The sequence below is a fragment of the Haliaeetus leucocephalus genome, unplaced genomic scaffold (assembly GCF_000737465.1).
Source record: "Haliaeetus leucocephalus isolate CR32 unplaced genomic scaffold, Haliaeetus_leucocephalus-4.0 Scaffold555, whole genome shotgun sequence".
NCBI lineage: Eukaryota > Metazoa > Chordata > Aves > Accipitriformes > Accipitridae > Haliaeetus > Haliaeetus leucocephalus.
Window position 1 is genome coordinate 20,597,239 of NW_010972991.1, and position 19,837 is coordinate 20,617,075.

The 19,837-nt window shown below is 44.0% G+C and overlaps 1 protein-coding gene across 1 annotated transcript; it reads left to right on the forward strand.

The window, feature by feature from the left end:
- Positions 1–573: 573 nt before the first annotated feature.
- Positions 574–7,596, forward strand: GEM (GTP binding protein overexpressed in skeletal muscle). Its single transcript, XM_010577107.1, has 4 exons — positions 574–930; positions 4,005–4,081; positions 4,563–4,767; positions 6,385–7,596. The coding sequence occupies exons 1-4, from the start codon at positions 597–599 to the stop codon at positions 6,660–6,662; spliced, it is 894 nt and encodes a 297-aa protein (XP_010575409.1). The 5' UTR covers positions 574–596; the 3' UTR covers positions 6,663–7,596.
- Positions 7,597–19,837: the final 12,241 nt, after the last annotated feature.

The following is a 19,837-nucleotide window of genomic DNA, read 5'->3' on the forward strand; positions in this document are numbered from 1 at the left end:
CAGGGTTGTCTAAGGGTGCAGCGAGTGATGCCTTATTGCTTTCCAAAAAGTTTCAGCTCTTAACTGAGACAACGTGAAAGATGCTGTATACTCAGCTGCACTGGGAGTTGGAGGCAACTGGGACCAGTGCCTCTGTCTGCCCCCAGTTAAGCACAAAAGATGGGGAGCAGTACCTGTAGGTGCTGCCTGTACCACAGGCTGCCTCTCAGCAGGGATGCAGAGTCCATGTGGGACAGCTCTGGTGAATGCTGCCCCTTCCTTCTCCTCCTGGGACACAGCAATGCCTCACTCTCTCCGGGGCTGGGCTGCACCTAGCACAGCCGTGAGCTTGTAAAGGCTAAACAAAGATAGGATTTAGCACATGAGGGTGGTATCATCCCTAGGAAAAAGCCTCTGACTCACTAACTAGAAATATTTCTTTGTGTACCACCAACTATGAAAGAGTGCAGAAAGTCTCATTTTTCTTTGGTTGTATACTAGATCCCTGTAGAAGAGCAGGATGTGCTGTCTTGAAGTTAATAAGAGAGTGTTAATGCATTTCTAGATGTTTTGTGGGTAATGCTTGTGATTTTCCTGTGTCTCACTAGGGGTAAAAAATGACCCTCAACAATGTTACCATGCGTCGCACCCACAACAACAGCCTGCAGCAGCAGCAGCAGCGATGGAGCATCCCTGCTGACGGAAGGAATCTGCTGATCCAGAAAGACTCCAATGAGTACCACCCGCAGAAGCGATACACCATCAGTCCTGATGAATATTACAGAAAGAGCTGGTCCTCAGAGTCGTCTGACTCTGTCATCTCCTCTGAGTCTGGCAGCAATTGCTACCGGGTGGTGCTGATCGGGGAGCATGGCGTAGGCAAGTCCTCGCTAGCCAACATCTTTGCGGGGGTGCATGACAGCATTGACAGCGACTGTGAGGTGCTGGGAGGTAGGTTGTTACGTCGTGGCATGTTTGTGCTTGCTTGCAATCAGCTCTGCTAGTAGTAATTGGCACAGAAAAACAGAGAGGCCATTTAATCAAAAATTGAGGTAACAAACATTGGGATCTGGTCATCAAAACTGATTCAACTCATGTATCTCTCTTAAGAAAACAAGAAAGCAAAATAAGATGAGTAAGATACTCACCAACAATGACTGAAACCCTCTGAAAAAGAACAATTCAGATTCCTGTGCTATTTCATTCCAAAATACCTGTTGGAAACTGCCTCATTCCTGCCTGTGATGATGCTACACAAATGGCTGGTTCAGCTTTCATGCTGGTCCAACATTTGTGTCACCACTGGCTTCACAGGGCTGGCTCCAGATTTCTGTGGGGGAGAGAAAACAACTGAAGGTCCTCATGGTCTATGAGAATGAAATATTTAGCTATAATATATAAAGAAAAATAGAAAAACCACTGCTAAGTCCTTCAGTCACCTCCAAAATATTTGCCATTAGAAGTCATCTCAGCCTTTCTGTATAAACTCATTGCCTCAGCATAGGCTGTATGGAGTTTGAGTAAAATATGTGTCCTTCTCATTTCATTTTACTTGCACAGCATGGGTTCCCCCAGGGGAAGAACAGATAAAGGTCCTTCAGCAGTGTAGGAAAATTCCTATTGCCCAAACAGGGAAAAAAGGCACAAGCTGTCAGGTTTTCTTTGATGCTTCCCCCTTGCTATCCTCCTCTGCTTTGTTTAGGATTGCAAAGTGTTCTTTAATACCAAAGATCAGATCACGCAGAAGGTGAAGCCGTGGCACAAAGTCCTGAGCTATATTGTATTCAAGATGTTGATGTGGAAGGTTTGTGCTGCAACAGAAATCTGCTATGGCTCTAAGGACCCAGACGCTGTTACCTTCAGAGGACATGCAGGTTGCTGGCTGGTTTTGCTTGTCAGTATGCAGGACTTTCAGTGAGGCACAGGCAGGACAGCTTTTTGTGTCTTTAGCTCTCCAGTTAAAAGACGTTTTTGTCCAGGATTTAATACAGCCCAGAATCAGGAAGGTCAGACCCACATTTTCCTTGCTTGCTGTCACAGGCTGGGGGCACAGATCTTTGTGCCTTTAGGGAAATTGAAGTTCCCCATGGTGCAGTCACTCCAATCAGTTATTCAGGTATGCTTTGTCTTCAGCTTCTACAACCGACTTTTCCCACAATCCCACCAGCTCCTCAGCCTGGACTATCTCTGATAAAAGTTTTCCTAGTGCTACACAAGTGAACTGGAGTAGGACTCTTGGGCAAGAAGTCGGAAAATGCAGCTGATTTGCTTTGCACAGCCCAGTCAGACAGTTTTCTTCTCCGTGCGAATCCATGTGGTTTCCTCTTTCCTTTGCACTCCCAGCAATAGAGCTGGGAGTGAGCAGTGACAGATTTTCAAGGCCGGCTCTGCTGAGGTATTGGAAAACTTGCTGTTGTTTTATCTCTCCTTTTTTAGTGTCAGCTTCAAAATAAGCATAACATGAACTAATTGCCCACTTCCAGTGTGTTTTATATCCTGTGGAAGTTCCTTAGGACTGACCAAGGTGCAAACCAGTGCTGAATATGACCATTTGGGCATAATGTTTTCGAGGAGTGTGATTACATATTTGTAGCCTCTCCATGTGTAAGAGCAGAGAAGGAGTCGTCTGAATGTTGCCCTCTGATATATATGGAGCTTGTTCCCACACAGATGCTCAGTCAGTTGAAGAAACTATTCTCCAAACTTTAGCTTGCAAACTGGAAATTTTATTACAAGAGAGGATGGCTTCAGGATAGCCAACTCACAGAGGGAATCTAACTGCTTTTATAGACAGGCTTTGCTACTGACTGTAAGATTAAGCTAACTCATGAACACAAATGTCATTCTATTGGGCCTGCAAGGGAAACTGCTGCTATTGTTTAGCTCTGTCTTTTTAATCTTGCCATTTTAAGCTGCGTCAAGCCTGGGCTCTTTTTGATTTTATTTTAAATGTGTAATATTTTTGGCTCATTCTTTTGCATGGATGTAGATTCCTGGCTTTGAGGAAAGGCTCTGTTACAATTTAGGGGAAAGTTAATTCAATTAATGCCCAGCAGAAGTTCTTTGAGGCAAGGGTTAAGACACAGTCCTATCTACAAGAGTGGTTGGGACAGACCCCTTAAACACTGCAGTGAGAGGGGTGGTTTGCTGGTTTGCTCAGAAGCCCAAAGCCTGGCATTTTTCAGTCACCAGCAACACAAGACTAGAGAGGGGCCCAAACCCCGTATTGCTCATCCAAATGTCCCCAGGTTTGGGGGAAAGAAGGAAGATTCATATTTGCAGCAGAATCTGGACTGAGATTTCACAGCAAGGGTTGATCGAAATTATGAGTGGGAACAGCCCCCCCCCAGATCTAAGCAGAACTTTGTCACATGGCATTTATAATCTAGGTATGAATTTTTGTGGCCACTGTACAAAATAACTGAACTTCTGTGGTTTGTTGATTCCTTTGCTTTTTTGACATCAAAGGTAATGTGGGAAACCATGAAATGGGACAGAACTAGGACGCAGCAGAAGTCTCAGCCTCTCTAAAACTCAACAGCTCTTGTCTCACAAAACCCCATCCTCATTGCTTGGTAGGCTGTTGGTTGATTGCTCTCAGCAGCAGTGACTGTTCACCCGTAAACTGTCCCTGCTAAAGCGAAAGCAAATATTTTCCATTACTCAGCCTCACTGGACTCTGCTGCTCCCATGGGGCAAATGTTCAGCCTTTGGTTATTTCTTCCACTGGTTCTATTTTCTCTCTCCCACATAAGATAAAGAGGGTATCAGCCAAAATAATGAAAATTTCATTTCCTGATCTTTCAGCCTCCTTCATATATGATGGAAAGTAGGACAACCAGTAATGAACAGAGGGCAGGTTCAGTGCTGATGGAAATGAGGAAAGAACTGAATGTGAGCCAGCATAAAATTTGGCTCAATAACTTGAACTGTGAACAAATTATACATACTCAACTACTTGTTTTTTGTAAGGTACATGATGCTACAAAATAATATATTCACAACATTTCTACTTTTCTTTCCAGAAGACACATATGAAAGAACCCTGATGGTGGATGGGGAAAGTGCAACCATTATACTGCTCGATATGTGGGATAATAAGGTACTTTTATTTGTTCTAGTCAAATGACAAAAGAAAAGTGCACATGAGTGACTGCTCATATCAAAAGTAGGTATCTTTTGGGAAGAAAGTAGGTGTTTTCCATGCTTCAGCATCAGGGAAAATACAGTTTTAACCCCACCCCCACACCAAGCCAAGCATGCCTAAGAGCTCTGTAGTGTGAGCCTGAGAAGAGCTAGCCTTCTTTATTTTTTTAATGATAAAACAAAACATTCAAGCCATTTTCCAGACCATGTTCATTCCAGTCTAAAGCCAGCACAATGAATTATTTGGGGCAAGTTTTGCCCTCCTTTGTGGTGAAGTATTCATACCATCACTGCATTGGAATTACTTTTAGTATAACTGTGATTCAAACTGTACCCATTACAGTTACAGCAGGAATGTATTTGGATTCTTTAATGTTATACTTTCTAAGTAAAATCTGCTCTGGGCATAACAATGTCTGACTGTTTAATTTGCACAGCGTGAGGGAGAATGGATTCGAGACCACTGCATGCAAGTGGGAGATGCATACTTGATTGTCTACTCCATCACAGACCGAGCAAGCTTTGAGAAGGCCTCCGAACTCAGAATACAGCTCCGCAGGGCACGCCAGAAAGAAGACATCCCTATTATTTTGGTTGGCAATAAAAGTGACCTTGTCAGGTGCCGCGAAGTTTCAGTGGCAGGTAAGGAAAATGATGAGGATAAAAACCATGTAAACATTAGGAGTCATCTGCATTGAATGAAATGCAGAACTCTGGCTGAGGGAGTAGGCTGTAACCAGGACTGGGCAATAAAAGAGCAGTTAAACAACAGAGGATTGGAACAGAGGGCAGAGGACTGGGAGGGGTCTGCCAGGTCCTTAAGCCTCCCTTGGTAATACTGTTACATGTCAGATAATCCCTTTCCTAAATTTAAGTGCCATCATAAAAGCAGCTTGAATTTCTTCCCTGCCAGCTCCTAGTGTAAGACCAGTGCAGTGTGTGATTTCTCTGGTAGCTGGAAACCCTTTGGATTTCCAATACATGTTTATGTATAATGAGTTTAGCCCCCTTTATTCTGCTGCCAAAGATTATCTCTTTTTTATAACCAGCTCTCTGTCCTCCCTGATGAATTAAAATTCCCTCTCACCCTTCGTTTTGCTAGTCTGGGCAGGGACCATGCAGCCTTTCAGGAGAGGTCTCCTTGCTGCCTTGCTTTGGGATGCTGAAACAGCCCTCCCTCTGCTGCACACAAATGAATAACCACTAAGCCCATAAATAGGAATGAAGAGACTGCTGGGAAAGCTGCTGCTGGTTCTCAAGGTCTGCAGTCAGTACAATCTCTTCTTGGAGAGACTTCACTGAAGCTTAGGTGACACAACATAACCCACAGCAATGCATTCATCTTGGCCCATCAGAAACATGGGTTCCTCTGCTCAGCATTTTCTTCTCTCTGCAGCTGTTCCTCTTCTATTTCCCAATTGATCTAGACTTTTTTTCACTGGGGATGTGCACAGTTCCTCTGGCTTCTGTCACAGTTGCCCCAAGTGAGGTGTTTGCACTGAGGTACCTCATCAGGAGACCAGGAATGCCTATTTGCCATCTCATTCCTCTCTGCCCCACTTGAAAAATCTTTTGAAAGATGGCAGGTGCATTCAGGTCACTTTAGTCATCCTGGTGATGAGTTCACACCAAGCCAGAAGACAGAATAAATTGGCTTGTGTGTGAAAGACAGCTGTGAGGTTTAGCTTAGGCTCACGTAATTAAGGATAAGAACTATGACTGCAGCTATACCTCTGAAGCCATAGGCATAGTTCTGCCTTTATTTAAGAGTTTTGTACATGTGCACACTGAAGTTGCTACTGTCCCAAGACCCTGGTTTACACCCATGACCCATGGAGGACGACTCGGCCCTGCCTCTTACGCTGTTCTATGTGCATGGAGGGTGCTGTCATCACCCTTTAATGCAACTTGAGAGAGTCAGCACGTAAGATGACCAGTGGTTTTGAGTCATGGCTGACCTCTCAGCCTTCAGTGTCTTGGCATGAGTCGATCAGCCCCAGCTCCCTTCATAGCTGACAGCGGGGACTGGGCTTTTCCAAGAGGGGATTTACCCTTCCTTGCTGGGCAGGGAGTGTGACACAGAGCGGATGAATCATGGGCTAGCAGGGAGCATCAAGTGATTAAAGGCTTATCCGTACCTATATTAGGCTTGAGGAATTCCCCCGGTGGCACTGGCTCCCTGCACGTGGCAGCCTGCCTCCGCTTTGCCTTCCCCCTGCTCGCGACACCTCGTGACATCTCCACCTTACAATTTTGCAGAGGGACGAGCCTGCGCCGTCGTGTTTGACTGCAAGTTCATCGAGACCTCGGCAGCCGTGCAGCACAACGTGAAAGAGCTGTTTGAAGGCATCGTGCGGCAAGTCCGGCTCCGGAGGGACAGCAAGGAAAAGAATGAGAAGCGGCTGGCGTACCAGAAACGGAGAGAGAGCATCCCAAAGAAAGCCAGGCGGTTTTGGGGCAAAATAGTTGCCAAGAACAACAAGAACATGGCCTTCAAACTCAAGTCCAAGTCTTGCCATGACCTATCAGTACTTTAAGAACGCTGGACTCTGCCAGAGCTTGTGGCATTTTGTGGACATTATCTAACTATGTCGTGGGACAATCAATCAATCTATATTAGATTGGGCTATCAAAGTGACTTAGGTTCACAGTTGTGATTGTGATGATACGTGCTGGCATGAGAACAGCACAGTGCATGGAAATATCTCTCTTTTTTTGTTGGTAGTTTTAGAAGAGAAGTATAGACCAGAATGACCCAAAGTTATTCTGGGAAGTGTTCTGGAATATACCTGTTGTTTCTCCTCTCACCTTTGGATAATAGTGTAAGAACCTCGAACCGCCATGACTTGGGAAGTGAATACTACAATCTTTACTCTTTATCCTTGTTATTATTATTTCTTTTTTAAAACTGTGTAAAGAATTGATGAATTGACTGGGGATTGGTCCTTTGCCAGTTGGCTGGTCAGGCTTGAGCACCCACAGCTGAAAAATCTGCATTTTTGTAGAATAGCCACCAAGACACTTTTTTTTTTTATTTCAAGGATTGGTTTTAATGAGTTTACACATCTCTTACTTTGAAAATATTTAAAGGAAAAATCCTATAATCAAACAAATTTTCCTCTCATTTTCATATTATGGGACTGTTTAAAAATCATAGTAAAATTAAAATTAAAGTGCAAGTTGTATCAAAGTGCATCACGTGCAGGATGCCAAACCTTTATAAATCACCTAAGCTTTTTTAAGAAACCACATGGACTTCTTGTATCCAGCCTTGGCCTTTCTCTATGCCAGAGCTACGCTGTATTTATTGTTGTGCAAAATTACAAGCATTTCTATGTTGAGGGGAAATGTATTTATTACCAAGTTTCTTAAAAGAATAATATTAATTTTATTACTGTTTTCTATCTAATATCTTTTTTCAGATATGCAAGTTTTTACTTACATGCCTTGTAATAAAAGAAATAAAATATATGACTGCTTTTGAGCCTCAGTGGGAAATCCCTAAGAATTTTTTCAAGTTGAGAAAATATTTTGAATGCTGGGCAAGACTGCTATATGGCAAGTATAGTGAGGATTCCTTACATCTCTGGACACAGGCTACTTTTAGCAACCTAGGATCACAAAGCAAGAATTACCCACAGCCCCAAAGCTATGAGTGCATGGTATCCCTCGTGCAAATGTGGTTGTGGTGATAGAGATAAAAATAAATCATTCTTAAAAAAGGTATTTGGCCCTAAGCCTGAAAACACTTTAGAAATGTAGATGAATACGCTTACCCCAATTCTGGAGATGAGAAGAAGTGAAATGCTACATTCAGGGACAGAAAGTAGGTAGCTGGCATGGTGTGCCCTAATCCTTAATTACTGTTGGGCATAATTGTGTTATTTTCCTCCTGACTATGCTGGTTTTTGTAGGCACACCGCAGCATTCAAGGTAGAGGTACAGTCATTACATTTTGCCTGCAGATGGCTCAAAAAAGCCAAGTCTCCAGCCTGGCAGCTCATCTTCCTTGACTATGAAGACAACAAAATGCAACACTAAGGTGAGAATTGGGTTCCCCATCTTGGGCTGCTCAGCTTTCGTGCACCACCAAATGCTCTGGGAAGGACTGAGCTTGCTGAGTGTTTGCCCAAAACTGCCTCTGCTGAGGGGATGACTTGAACGGTTCTCTAGGGGTAAAATATCATGTTGCAGGATGACCCTCCACTTGTGCAGTATTCAGATTTCCCTGGAAGGGAATTCCTGATCTAGAATAAACTGTTGGCAAGAACAGAAAACATTTTGAATAGAGCACAGACAAGATCCCTGTTGCTGGATTTTGAATGAATGCTTTTAAGTTGTCAGCATGCAACTTAATGTCGACCCAGAGCAGTCTAGAGAATGATACTCACTCTGACAACAGTTTTCAGAACTTTTAAACTCTCAGAACCTTTTCCCCATTCAAGAATGGAAACAAAATCTCACAAATTAAACACATTTTAAAGATTATTTTTAAGACCTGAAAGTATAGCTGAACACAACCAGCACATTTCCTTAGTCTGTTCTATATCTGTCAAGCCATGGACCCAACAAATCTAAACCAAGCAGGTTTTGAACAAATGTAAAACATCCATGTTGATCATACAGCCTTTAGGGGTAAAAGCCATCCATGTTCACAGCATCACTGAATGCATAGACAGTATCATAAAAATTTGGAGTTACCAAGTAAGTTTTCATGCCCTCACTCATCTCCTTCTAATCCTTCCCAGGAAAACAAAATTTCCTTCTAAAACATATTTTTTAAAGAAAAAACCCAGTGTGGTAGGCCCATTCCCAGAGCTGTCAGAAGCTGCCACAAAGAGTCATGTGGTGGTCATGCACAGCATACTGTATCACCACGTTTTTCCAGTGGACATGGGGAACAGACATCACTGCAAGTCTGTCTTCTGGGGCTGCTGCTGGACCATGGCTGGTCCCTCTGAATAGCACAGCACTGCCTTTGGACCAAAATAATTTAAAGAGCTGCTTCCATCTTCCATGTCCCAGTCAACCTCCTGCTGGCCCTCTTGGTCCACCCTGCAGGCTCCTGCCTTGCCCTTGAGTTTTCAAGGGAGAGCATGGAGGAAGCTGTGGGGTGAAGAACCGTCATCATCATTATCATCCCCTCCATGGAGCTGTTGCTTCAGTTTGCTCAGACACCGTCAGGGCGTGTTACTGTCCAACCTCTGGATGTGGAGTGAGACAGTTGGTGCTGAGCATTCACACTCTGCACGTTTCAGGGCTTTTCTTGCTTTGGACCTGGTCTAGCCTGGTCCTGTGGACTGATTACCCACCTGGGACTACAATGCTTGAGTTGCACTCCTGAAGGGCACTGTGAATTTCCCCTGAAAGGGACCCCGGTCTCTGCTGTGATTTGCATGGCTCCAGAGAGCTGGGCACAGAGGAAGGGCCAGGGCTTTCTTCTGCAGCTTATGAGATGAATCTGAGTCATGGTTTTAGCTGATCATCACTACATTGTCAAATACAGAAATGCTTACTATATATAACAGCTAGTGTACCTGGAATGACTAATTAATACTAATTTAATCTGGAATGCTGACATTTCAAACCCTTAATATCCACAGTCGCTCGTTCATCTCAGACACGAGCGTCCAAAACTGTGGAATGGATCAATCAGTGATTCTAATCACTGCCCTGGCTATTTATTAAGTCAGGGCTGCAATGACAGATCCTAATGCGATAATTACAATGCCGGTCCCAGAGATCTGGCAGTAGCTCTGGAATACGTGAGTCATAGCAGTGAGCACACCCAGGCCAAAATGGCAAAATCACGGAGTCCAAATAAAAAAAAAAAAACAAAAAAAAAAAAAAAAAAAAAAAAAAAGGTCTAGAGTCTAAGAACACACAAAATGCCAATTATAGTGTAACAGCTGTTATAAAAAGCTCTTTTTAGGAAGAGAGATCAGATCAGCAGGAGGAATTAGGGGGCGTGTTCAGCTTTAATTAATTTAATCATGACAGATTCACTGCAAGAAAAAAGGTTTACTTATGCTTTGGGACAAAAGTACACTAAGGAATTATTCATTATTATGGCACTATGTGGATTTGCAGGGTGCTACACACTTTTGGATTTGGGAGAAGCCTTGATAAAATTTAGTCAAGTAAAAGAAAGACATTTTCAGTAAAATCAATGGATGCACTGTGGATTTAACCCTCACATATACAAGCCTTTCAACATCAACCCCTTGGAAAGCTTTAAAGACCATGGACCACAGTTCTCTCTCTTGGGCTATTTGGAGTTCAGATATAAATGGAAGAAAGGGCTCCTCACAGCAGCAGTCTTGGTGAGGATAATGTGATCTACATGGGGCTGCAGCACGGGAAGGCAGCAGGTTATTTCTGTGCAGTATTGTCTCTATGATCAGCTACAGCTCTTCTTTCTCTCTGGAAAGGCTTTTTAGAGAAAGCTGTGGCACCCAGAGAAGAGATAAGTGCTAGTGAGTACTAATGGTGTTTTACTGGTGAGATCCCTGGACTAATAAATCCTTGAATCTCCAAAAGTGAGCCCTGCAACTCATTCCTTGCCATGCCTCTGAAGACTGTAGAGTTGAACATATTGCATAAATCATTCCTGTGTCTGACACAAGCGCAGGAGTTTAAAGCAGGGGAGAGCTGTGGGGCCAGCCCTCCTCTGACTCTCTTTTCTGGACCCACTAGAGACCGTTGTTCAGGTAGGAAGGCAAATGCTGTGGGCTGTGGTGGTGTTCAGCATACTGCTGGCTTCCAGATGCACAAAATAGTATTTAATGAGAACTGTCCACCTTGCCTGCAGTCCCTGTCAGTTCTGGTTCAGTGGTGTAGCACAGGACTGACACAGCAAGACAAAATGTGGTTTCTTTCGTGCGTGTCCACTCATAGGACCCATGCAACGCTAAGTGTGTGGTAGCACCCAAGGCACACGTGGCATCCTGTGTTAAAATTATGCTAAATGTCACATTGCTGGTCATACTTTTAAATGTGGCAGACTCTGTGGGAGATTTATACAGTGACCTCCAGGTCTCTAAATGTAGCCCTGTCCAGTTAAAAAAGGGAACGCCATGTTATGCTCTTCACTGTGCTCCAGAAAGGCTGTGGAGAAGCCTTGCTCCTGCCATTGCTTCCAGAAGCAACCATGGGCCAGTGACCTGCAAGTATAGGGGCCCAGCATTGGGTAGGGACAGCTGCAGGAAACAGGGTGAATTCCAGCATCTGCCACGACCAGAGAATGTATGTTGTTAGCGTGCAGCCTGAGAACCTCCCCAGCTTGCCCCCTCCTTACCCCAGAAATCTCCTACAGACGTCGTGGTGAGCCCAACCTGCTCTCTCAGTGACAACCTCACACAGGGGCCTGCAATATTTCTGCATTTATCCTCTGTGATCACATAGGTAAGATCATCGAAGTAGTGGCTTTTTGCCTAGAGACAATGAAATTCAGTGTACTAATGTGGTTCAACCCCAGCCAGCAACTAAGCACCACACAGCTGCTTGCTCGTTCCTCCTCGCCCCCCCTGCCCCGGTGGGATGGGGAGGAGAATCGAAAACAAGTAAAACTTGTGGGTTGAGAAAAGAACACTTTAATAATTGAAATAAAAATTAAAATATAATAATAATAGTAATGAAAAGGAAGATAACAAAAAGTGAGTGAAATATAACCCATGAAAAACAAGTGATGCACAATGCAATTGCTCACTACCTGCTCACCAATGCTCAGCCAGTCCCTGAGCAGTGATCTGCTCTTCCCAGCCAACTCCCCCCCCAGTTTATATACTGGGCATGACGTCACATGGTGTGCAATACCCCTTTGGCCAGTTTGGGTCAGCTGCCCTGGCTGTGTCCCCTCCCAGCTCTTGTGCCCCTCCAGCCTTCTTGCTGGCTGGCCATGAGAAGCTGAAAAAGACTTGACTTGGTATAAACACTACTTAGCAACAACTGAAAACATCAGTGTGTTATCAACATTATTCTCATACTAAATTCCAAACACAGCACTATACCAGCTACTAGGAAGAAAATTAACTCTATCCCAGCCAAAACCTGGACAACTAACTACTTGTGATTTTAGCAATTTTGCTGCAACAGGCTCCCTGCTGTCAGACAGCGAGGACAACGCATCCACGTGAGAGCACACAGTCCTGTGTGGCTCGCTTTACAGCATCAGCACTGTCTCATCTCCTGGTTAATAATTTGCTAAGAAAATGATTAGTGTAACACACTTCCTCTAAGTTTTGAAAGGTATGCCTGAGTAATTTTAAAATCCAATTATTTTCTAAGAGGCAGTCGTTTCTAAGCAGATACTCTGTGTGTGTGTACTCAAAAGCCTCCAGGCAGACACAGGTTGCCAAGAGCCGAACTCTGACTGCTCTTTGGGCCAATAGGAGAAAGGGAGGTGGGAATTTTCTATGAGAAAATTCAGACTATCACATGGATACACTGCATGATGTCTGACTTCAACTGCTGCATCCGTACATACTGCACACAGGGACTAGCGTTTCTTCCCCACTTGCACTGCTCTCTTGGAGTCTACAGCGAGCCCCAGGATGCCACATCCCCCACTGGACCTGACACTGCCCACCTGAGGCAGGGGGAGCAGCGGGGGAGTTGGGAGGAGCACTGGGCAGGCACTGGGCAGGCAGCACTCCCACGCAAGGGTGAGGGGCAGCACAGCGATCGCCCCTCTGGAGGAAGGACCTCCAGCTCTGCTGGGTTTTGCACCCATTCTCCTCTGACTCTGCCTGGGTTTCACTGAATTGCTTAACGGTTTAACTTCCACTGAGCTCAGAACGGACCTCAATAACTTTTACATGGCCAGGGTGCTATTTTGGTGTCTACCTGTGGCTTTCACTAGCTTGTGTGTATTTCTCCAATTCACAGCTTTGCTCTGAAGTTGCTCAGGATGTATTTTCTCTCTAAATACTGTTGAATCACTGAGTGATGCCTAGTAGGATGTTCTCAAGCTTTGCCACCATAATGTCATTTTAGTTGCTTTAGTTTTATTTTCAGTGTTCTGTGCTTTAAGATCTTTCTCCTCCCCTTGATGCAACCTTGTGGCAGGAATGGCTGCATTTGCTTCTCCTCATCTTGCTCCATTCAGAAGTAAGCTATGGCGGCTGGGATGCTCCCTTAGCACCCATGGCAGGATTTGTGCCAGCAGTTGTACTTGGGAGCCACCCAGCCCCACCAGGATATGTGTAAAATCCTTTGTCAGATGGGCTTCCACTGGAGAAGCTCCCCTGGCATCTGTGCTGTGTCTGGGATCTTGTGCCCAGCTGATGAAGCCCAGAGAACGGAGCTGCCTAGTGCAGCTGTATTGCCTAAATCAATCAATAAATGTGAAAGCACCTTGACAGGAGCATGCCAGGCTCCTGCCCATGTCCCAGATACCCCTTAGGCTGTTGAGAGAGAATGTGTGGAAAGAGCTTGTGGTAAATAAGCCTGTGGGTTAGAGAGGTGATGGAATAAATATGTCCCCTTCATGTCCCAGATAAATGCTGTACCCATACAGAAACCCATTCTCTGATTTTTTTGGCAAAGCAAATTGATATTCATAGAATCATAGATTCATTTAGGTTGGAAAAGACCTTCAAGGTCATCGAGTCTGACCATCATCCATGCCCACTAAACCATGTTATGGAGTACCCCATCTACGCGCTTTTTGAATACCTCTAGGGATGGTGACTCAACCACTTCCCTGGGCAGCCTGTTCCAATGCCTGACAACCCTCTCAGTAAAGAAATTTTTCCTAATATCTAACCTAAATCTTCCTTGCCGCAACCTGAGGCCATTTGCTCTCGTCCTATCTCCAGCCACCTGACAGAAGAGACCAGCACCCACCTCACTACAACCCCCCTTCAGGTAGTTGTAGAGAGCGATAAGGTCTCCCCTCAGCCTCCTTTTCTCCAGGCTAAACAGCCCCAGTTCCCTCAGCCGCTCCTCATAAGACTTGTGCTCCAGGCCCCCCACCAACTTGGTTGCCCTTCTCCGGACACACTCGAGCACCTCAATGTCTTTCCTGTAGTGAGGGGCCCAAAACTGAACACAGCACTCAAGGTGTGGCCTCACCAGTGCCCAGTACAGGGGAAGATCACTTCCCTGCTCCTGCTGGCCACACTATTTCTGATACAGGCCAGGATGCCGTTGGCCACCTTGGCCACCTGGGCACACTACTGGCTCATATTCAGCCGGCTGTCAACCAGCACCCCCAGGTCTTTACTGGACAGCTTTCTAGCCACTCTTCCCCAAGCCTGTAGCGCTGCATGGGGTTGCCGTGACCCAAGTGCAGGACCCGGCACTTGGCCTTGTTGAACCTCATACAACTGGCCTTGGCCCATCGATCCAACCTGTCCAGATCCCTCTGTAGAACCTCCCTACCCTCAAGCAGATGGACCCTCCCTCCCAACTTGGTGTCATCTGCAAACTTGCTGAGGGTGCACTCGATCCCCTCGTCCAGATCATTGATAAAGATATTAAACAGAACGGGGCCCAATACTGAGCCCTGGGGAACACCACTTGTGACCTGCCGCCAACTGGATTTCACCCCATTCACCACAACCCTCTGGGCTTGTCCATCCAGCCAGTTTTTCACCCAGTGAAGAGTACACTTGTCCAAGCCATGAGACACCAGCTTCTCAAGGAGTATGGCATGAGAGACAGTGTCAAATGACAGTGTCATTCCTCAGTTTATGGACTTCAGACTGCCCTTGGAGAATTATCAAAAAGGAATCTAAGGACCAAGTGAGCAGAAATGCCCTGCTGTTTTGGACAGGCGGTGCTTCCAGCTCTCTGCTCTGTCTGAGAGGGGGAGGCAAAGAAGCAATAGGAGATGCTGTTTAAGGGTATCACCTACGGGATGTTATGAACAGCAGTTTTTCACTCACTTTCTGCACTAACTTTGTGAAACTGAAATTGTCAGTCATTTCTGCCTCAGCCTTCTCCTCTCCACACTGAAAAGTCCCAAACCTTTTAGCGTTTCCCCTAAGGCAGCTGCTCCAACCACTTAACTGTGTTTGTTGCCTTTCTCTGTTGCTTCTCTAATGCTCTCCTACCTGAGAGGCAGATGCTGCAGCACATACTGCTCAAGATGCTAGGTTTTAGAGTGATAAAACATCATTTTCTTTCCTGCTTTCTTACCCTTCTTGATTATGTCCCACGTTTGCTGGCATATTTGGCTGCCATTACACTCTGTTTTCAGGCCACAGTCAATGGTGACTGGTCACCTGCCATCTTTTTACCCACTCACTTGGTTTTATGCGATCCTTCATCACCAAAAATAGTTTTAATGTAAACTATGCTTCATTTAAATGCATCAAATATCTCTTTCACACATTACTCTGAAAATGACCAGTTTGTAATGCACAGCTCTCCTCCTAATTAGGGATTTAAATATGTCTGGCCACAGGATACAAATCCTATATTCTGAGGAATACAAAACTTGTCTTCATAAGGATTATCAGATCGAGGCCTTCCTGCAGATAAAAATCTTATATGGAAACCTGCAAAGAGGTGACAAGTTGGTAAAGGGCACCTCTGTCACACCTGCCAGTGTTTGGGATTGCATCACACAATGAGCAGGAAGAAGGACGCTTGCAGCTAGTCCTTGCAGATGTTTGCTCAAGCAAGGAGTCCAGCTGATGTTACTCACACTTCGAGGATGAGACAGTGTCCTTTTTATTGAATCAAGAAAGGACTAAGTGCCAGAAGAGGATCTGTTGCTTTGCTTGTGAGTAATAAGTTATATCATTCTCCCACATGAAAAGGAAATACGTCATGGTTTCATCTGGTCCATCTGATACTTTCTTTAAGGTGTACTCTTATCTCCAATGGGTAGGGCCTGAAAATTTTCTGCACTTTGGCACACACTGAAACAAGATATTGTATTGAGACTAAATACAGACTTTTCTCTAAACTGCTCAGAGCTGGAAGCATGTTGGATGGAGGAAAATAAAATTTCTGTGCAAGTACAGTTTTCCATTTAGGTTATGCAGGCAATCCCTTCCATAACTTGCAGACCAGATTACCAAAAGCCATTAAAAATGGCTACAGTCCATGAAAAAGCATGTAGATCCACTAACTGACTTCACATTTGCTCTGAAAAAGTAACTTCATGCATAGAATTTGGTTGGAAAGAGGCCTCTCTGAGCTTACAGCAACCCTAGGGTTAAGGATGACATCTTAATTTTATTCCTGATCCCTTCCTTGACTTCAGATCTGATTGTAGCCAGGCTACTCAACAAACAAGTATCTCAGCTTGCCCTCTGCATGCTGAAAGCAGTACTGCCTCCTCTTCTACCACGTGTGGTTGAAAGATATTTTGAATGTCTGTGCAGGACTCAATGCTGCCTGCTGCGTTTTGGGAGGCGCATTCCTTGGGAAGCAGTAGGTGACCTCCAGCCCTGCCAGCCCCCATGCACAGTACAGTGCATGTGCTTCCCAGGGACCTGAGGATGATAAGAAACATGGGATCTTCCACAAGGAGGTTGAAGACTTCTGGGCCTGCCAGTTGGGAGAGGTGCAGGCAAACCTTGCCCATGGTCCAGCCCCACATCCAAAGGCAACTACTTTAATATTTCCTACCTGCAGTATTTCATCAGCATGGTCATCGAACACTTCTATTTAAATAGAAGAGAGAAATGACCAGAGCGCTTTAAAGCCACAAAAGAACTGTTGCTGGTTTTAAATACTTGGCTCTGGAAGGCAGGATTTGCTACGAGTACCATATGTACTGTGCAGAACATCTACATCCCTGCTGGATGGCACCTGCTAAAGTATAAGCTACCAGTGACTGTTTTGGTTTCCAGAGTGAAAACTTGGAGGGGAAAAATGCTTGTTCCTGGTCCTGCTGTGGGAGTCACAAGGTCTTGGTTACAACAGTTGGGAGGGATGTATGGTAGAGGAAACCCTTCTGCAGAACTGTAGCCTCAGACACTGTGCAGGCTCTGTCACTGTGCATTTACTACAATGATTCTGGCTATCCTTGGCAAAGTCTTTGCCAAAGTTTACTGAAATACAAGTAAACCAACAAATTCTTCCCCCTCTAATTAAAAAAGGAGTTTAGCATGATGGCAAGCAATGTATGTATAATATATAGTTATATAGTGTTGAGATTTTGACCTTGAACCACAAGATTAAAAACTGGATGTGTCTTCAGAAGCCACACTATTGTCGGCATGCGATATGTATTTAAAGCAGTTACAGAAATATTAACCACATTTACAGAAATAGAAGACCGTAGTCAGCTATTGAAGCATATGCTAAAGTCTATCATAAATAACAGTCTAGCTAAAGAAAATGAAACTACATTAAGTCTAAATAAGAATAAACGACAGTGTTTCTAATGTGACTCTCCACAGATCTGCAAGGATTTTAGCATAGCACAAGCATCCCTGCACAGCACCTCTGAAACGCCCCTGGAAGACCACGTACCACTATCCCCCTGCTCTGCCTGCTGAGGTCCTGCCACCCCGAGCTGCGTAGTAGCATTAATGCTGCTCACTTCACGTGATTTCTCTCTCCCTTGTGATCTTTGCCGTTTTGCAACAGGACTTTGCATCAAAAGTGATCAGCTAAAAACCTGCAGTCAGAGGTGCTGCCCAGCTGCCTGGCTACCACGTAGCTGGTCTGATGATAGCCCTTTGGCTCCAACAGCTCAGCTGGACCTGACCCCTGCCAGTCCACGGCTGCTTAGCGAACAGGGCATATATACATAACGACTATAGACTCCTTGTCAAACTGGCAAGCGAGCAAGGACCTTGAGGGACATACGAGAAGTATTGCTCCGTCTGGAAAGAAAAATAAAGGAGTGAGCCAGCAATCTGTTGGCTTTGAATTCTCCCAAGCCAATGTAATTAAGGCCCTTGAGAATGTTGCATTTTCCTTTTTTTTCTTTTGTTTTTGCCTTTTCTTGCCTTCCTCTTGTAAGTCTTCCCTTTTGAAGTACATGTAAATATGGGTTAGATGTGGCTTGGAACCATAACACAGCCAGCCAGAAAATTTCCTTTCTGCCTATAAGGATAGTAAGGCAGGCATTAGATAAACTATTATTCGAATCAGTAGCAACGCACAGGGCCAGCACCCAACTCAAAATTGGTGAGACAGCAGCAGCAGCAGCAGATGAAGGGGAGAGCAGGATTGCTCTGTGCCAGGTGCCCCCTTATCTCAGCCGTGCTGGCTCCTGCGGGCGAGAGCCACCACTGTGGCTGGTCCCACACGTTCGTCCTGGAAGCCCTCCTGGGGGCACACGGGATGATTACGGCTCTTGTCCTCAGAACTAAATTATCTTTCTCATAGAATAATGTATCTGTCATGCATCCAGAAACTTTATTCCTCCTCACAAATAGATTTACTCTCCCAACAAAAACCCTGCTGCATGGCTTGCGGCACCAGCCAAGAGAACTTCTCCAGCAATCGACTGAACTCCCGCTTTCAACAATCAGTAGAAACCAATGTAAAAGCAAGTCTTGACTGCAGTCGTAATCTGCATCTTGTGTAGATCTTCACGCGATACTCACTGTTGTCTAAATACAGAAGCAAAAGTCAGCTACAGAAATCCCCAATGGCATGAAAATATATTTCTGGGAGACCTCAGATAACATCTTTGCTAAGTCGTGTTTTTTTTAGATCGGGTAAAAATTATTAACAAAAATTTAAAACAGTACTACAGATACATGGAAAAGTGCTAAAGATACAAAGTAAAGTGTTTGTATTAGCCATATAAGAGATAAAGAACTAATGTTTACAAATAAATTAAGAACACATGCATTTATATGTTATATGAATAAAATCTTTATTATTTATAATAGGTAACAATGGCATGCTATTTAAATAGAACTTATTTAACATTTATGTAACATTGCCTTCTATGTGACCTTCACAGCATTTCTACTATTTCAAATACTTATGCCTACTCAACAAACTGCTTTCCTTTCTGCAAATAAGCTAGAAAATATCTACATAAAAATATACACACATAACTTCCATAGTAGTTAGATATTAAAAGCAAAGAAAAACAAACCTAGAACTATCAAAACTGACATTCATTCTTAAAATGTAGCAGAAAGCCTGCAAATGTGGCATATTTAAAACTGGATTCCATAAGCAGCCAAAAATAAAGGACAAAAAATAAGGAAAATAAATTTGCTTCTGTTGTGCTCACCAAGTTTAATTTAGTAAAAACTTGCAGTGACATGAAGTTACCAACTCTAAGAGTAATTAGCACTTTGTAGGAATTAACTGTAAAAATGCTATTGTAGTCAAACTATATACACACAAGTCCAGTTTTTATTTTTACTTGAAATGCTATACCGTTGTCAAAACCAGTTACTTCTTTCATGCCTGCTTTAAAAAAATAACCAGAATATCAAATGCAATAATAATATGCTTCTGTTCCCTTATTTCTTTTTTAGTTAAGCTGTTACTGGAAGCAAAGGGGCTCTTAATGGGAATTAATAAAATAACCCAATTTGCATTTTTTTAAGAAAACATAATTAAATTCTTAGTAAAAAAAGACATTTAAAATAAAAATATCATTTAAGAGAGAATTAATAAAAGTGTCAATACGTCTAACAAAAGTGGTCTTTCTACCAAAGTAAATCATCAAATCATCAAATCAAAAAGGAGGAAATCATTCCTCCTTTGCTGCCTGCTCCACTGGAAATCACTGACTTTGCAGCAGAGTAGAGGGAAGATGTCCAAATGTCTTGGT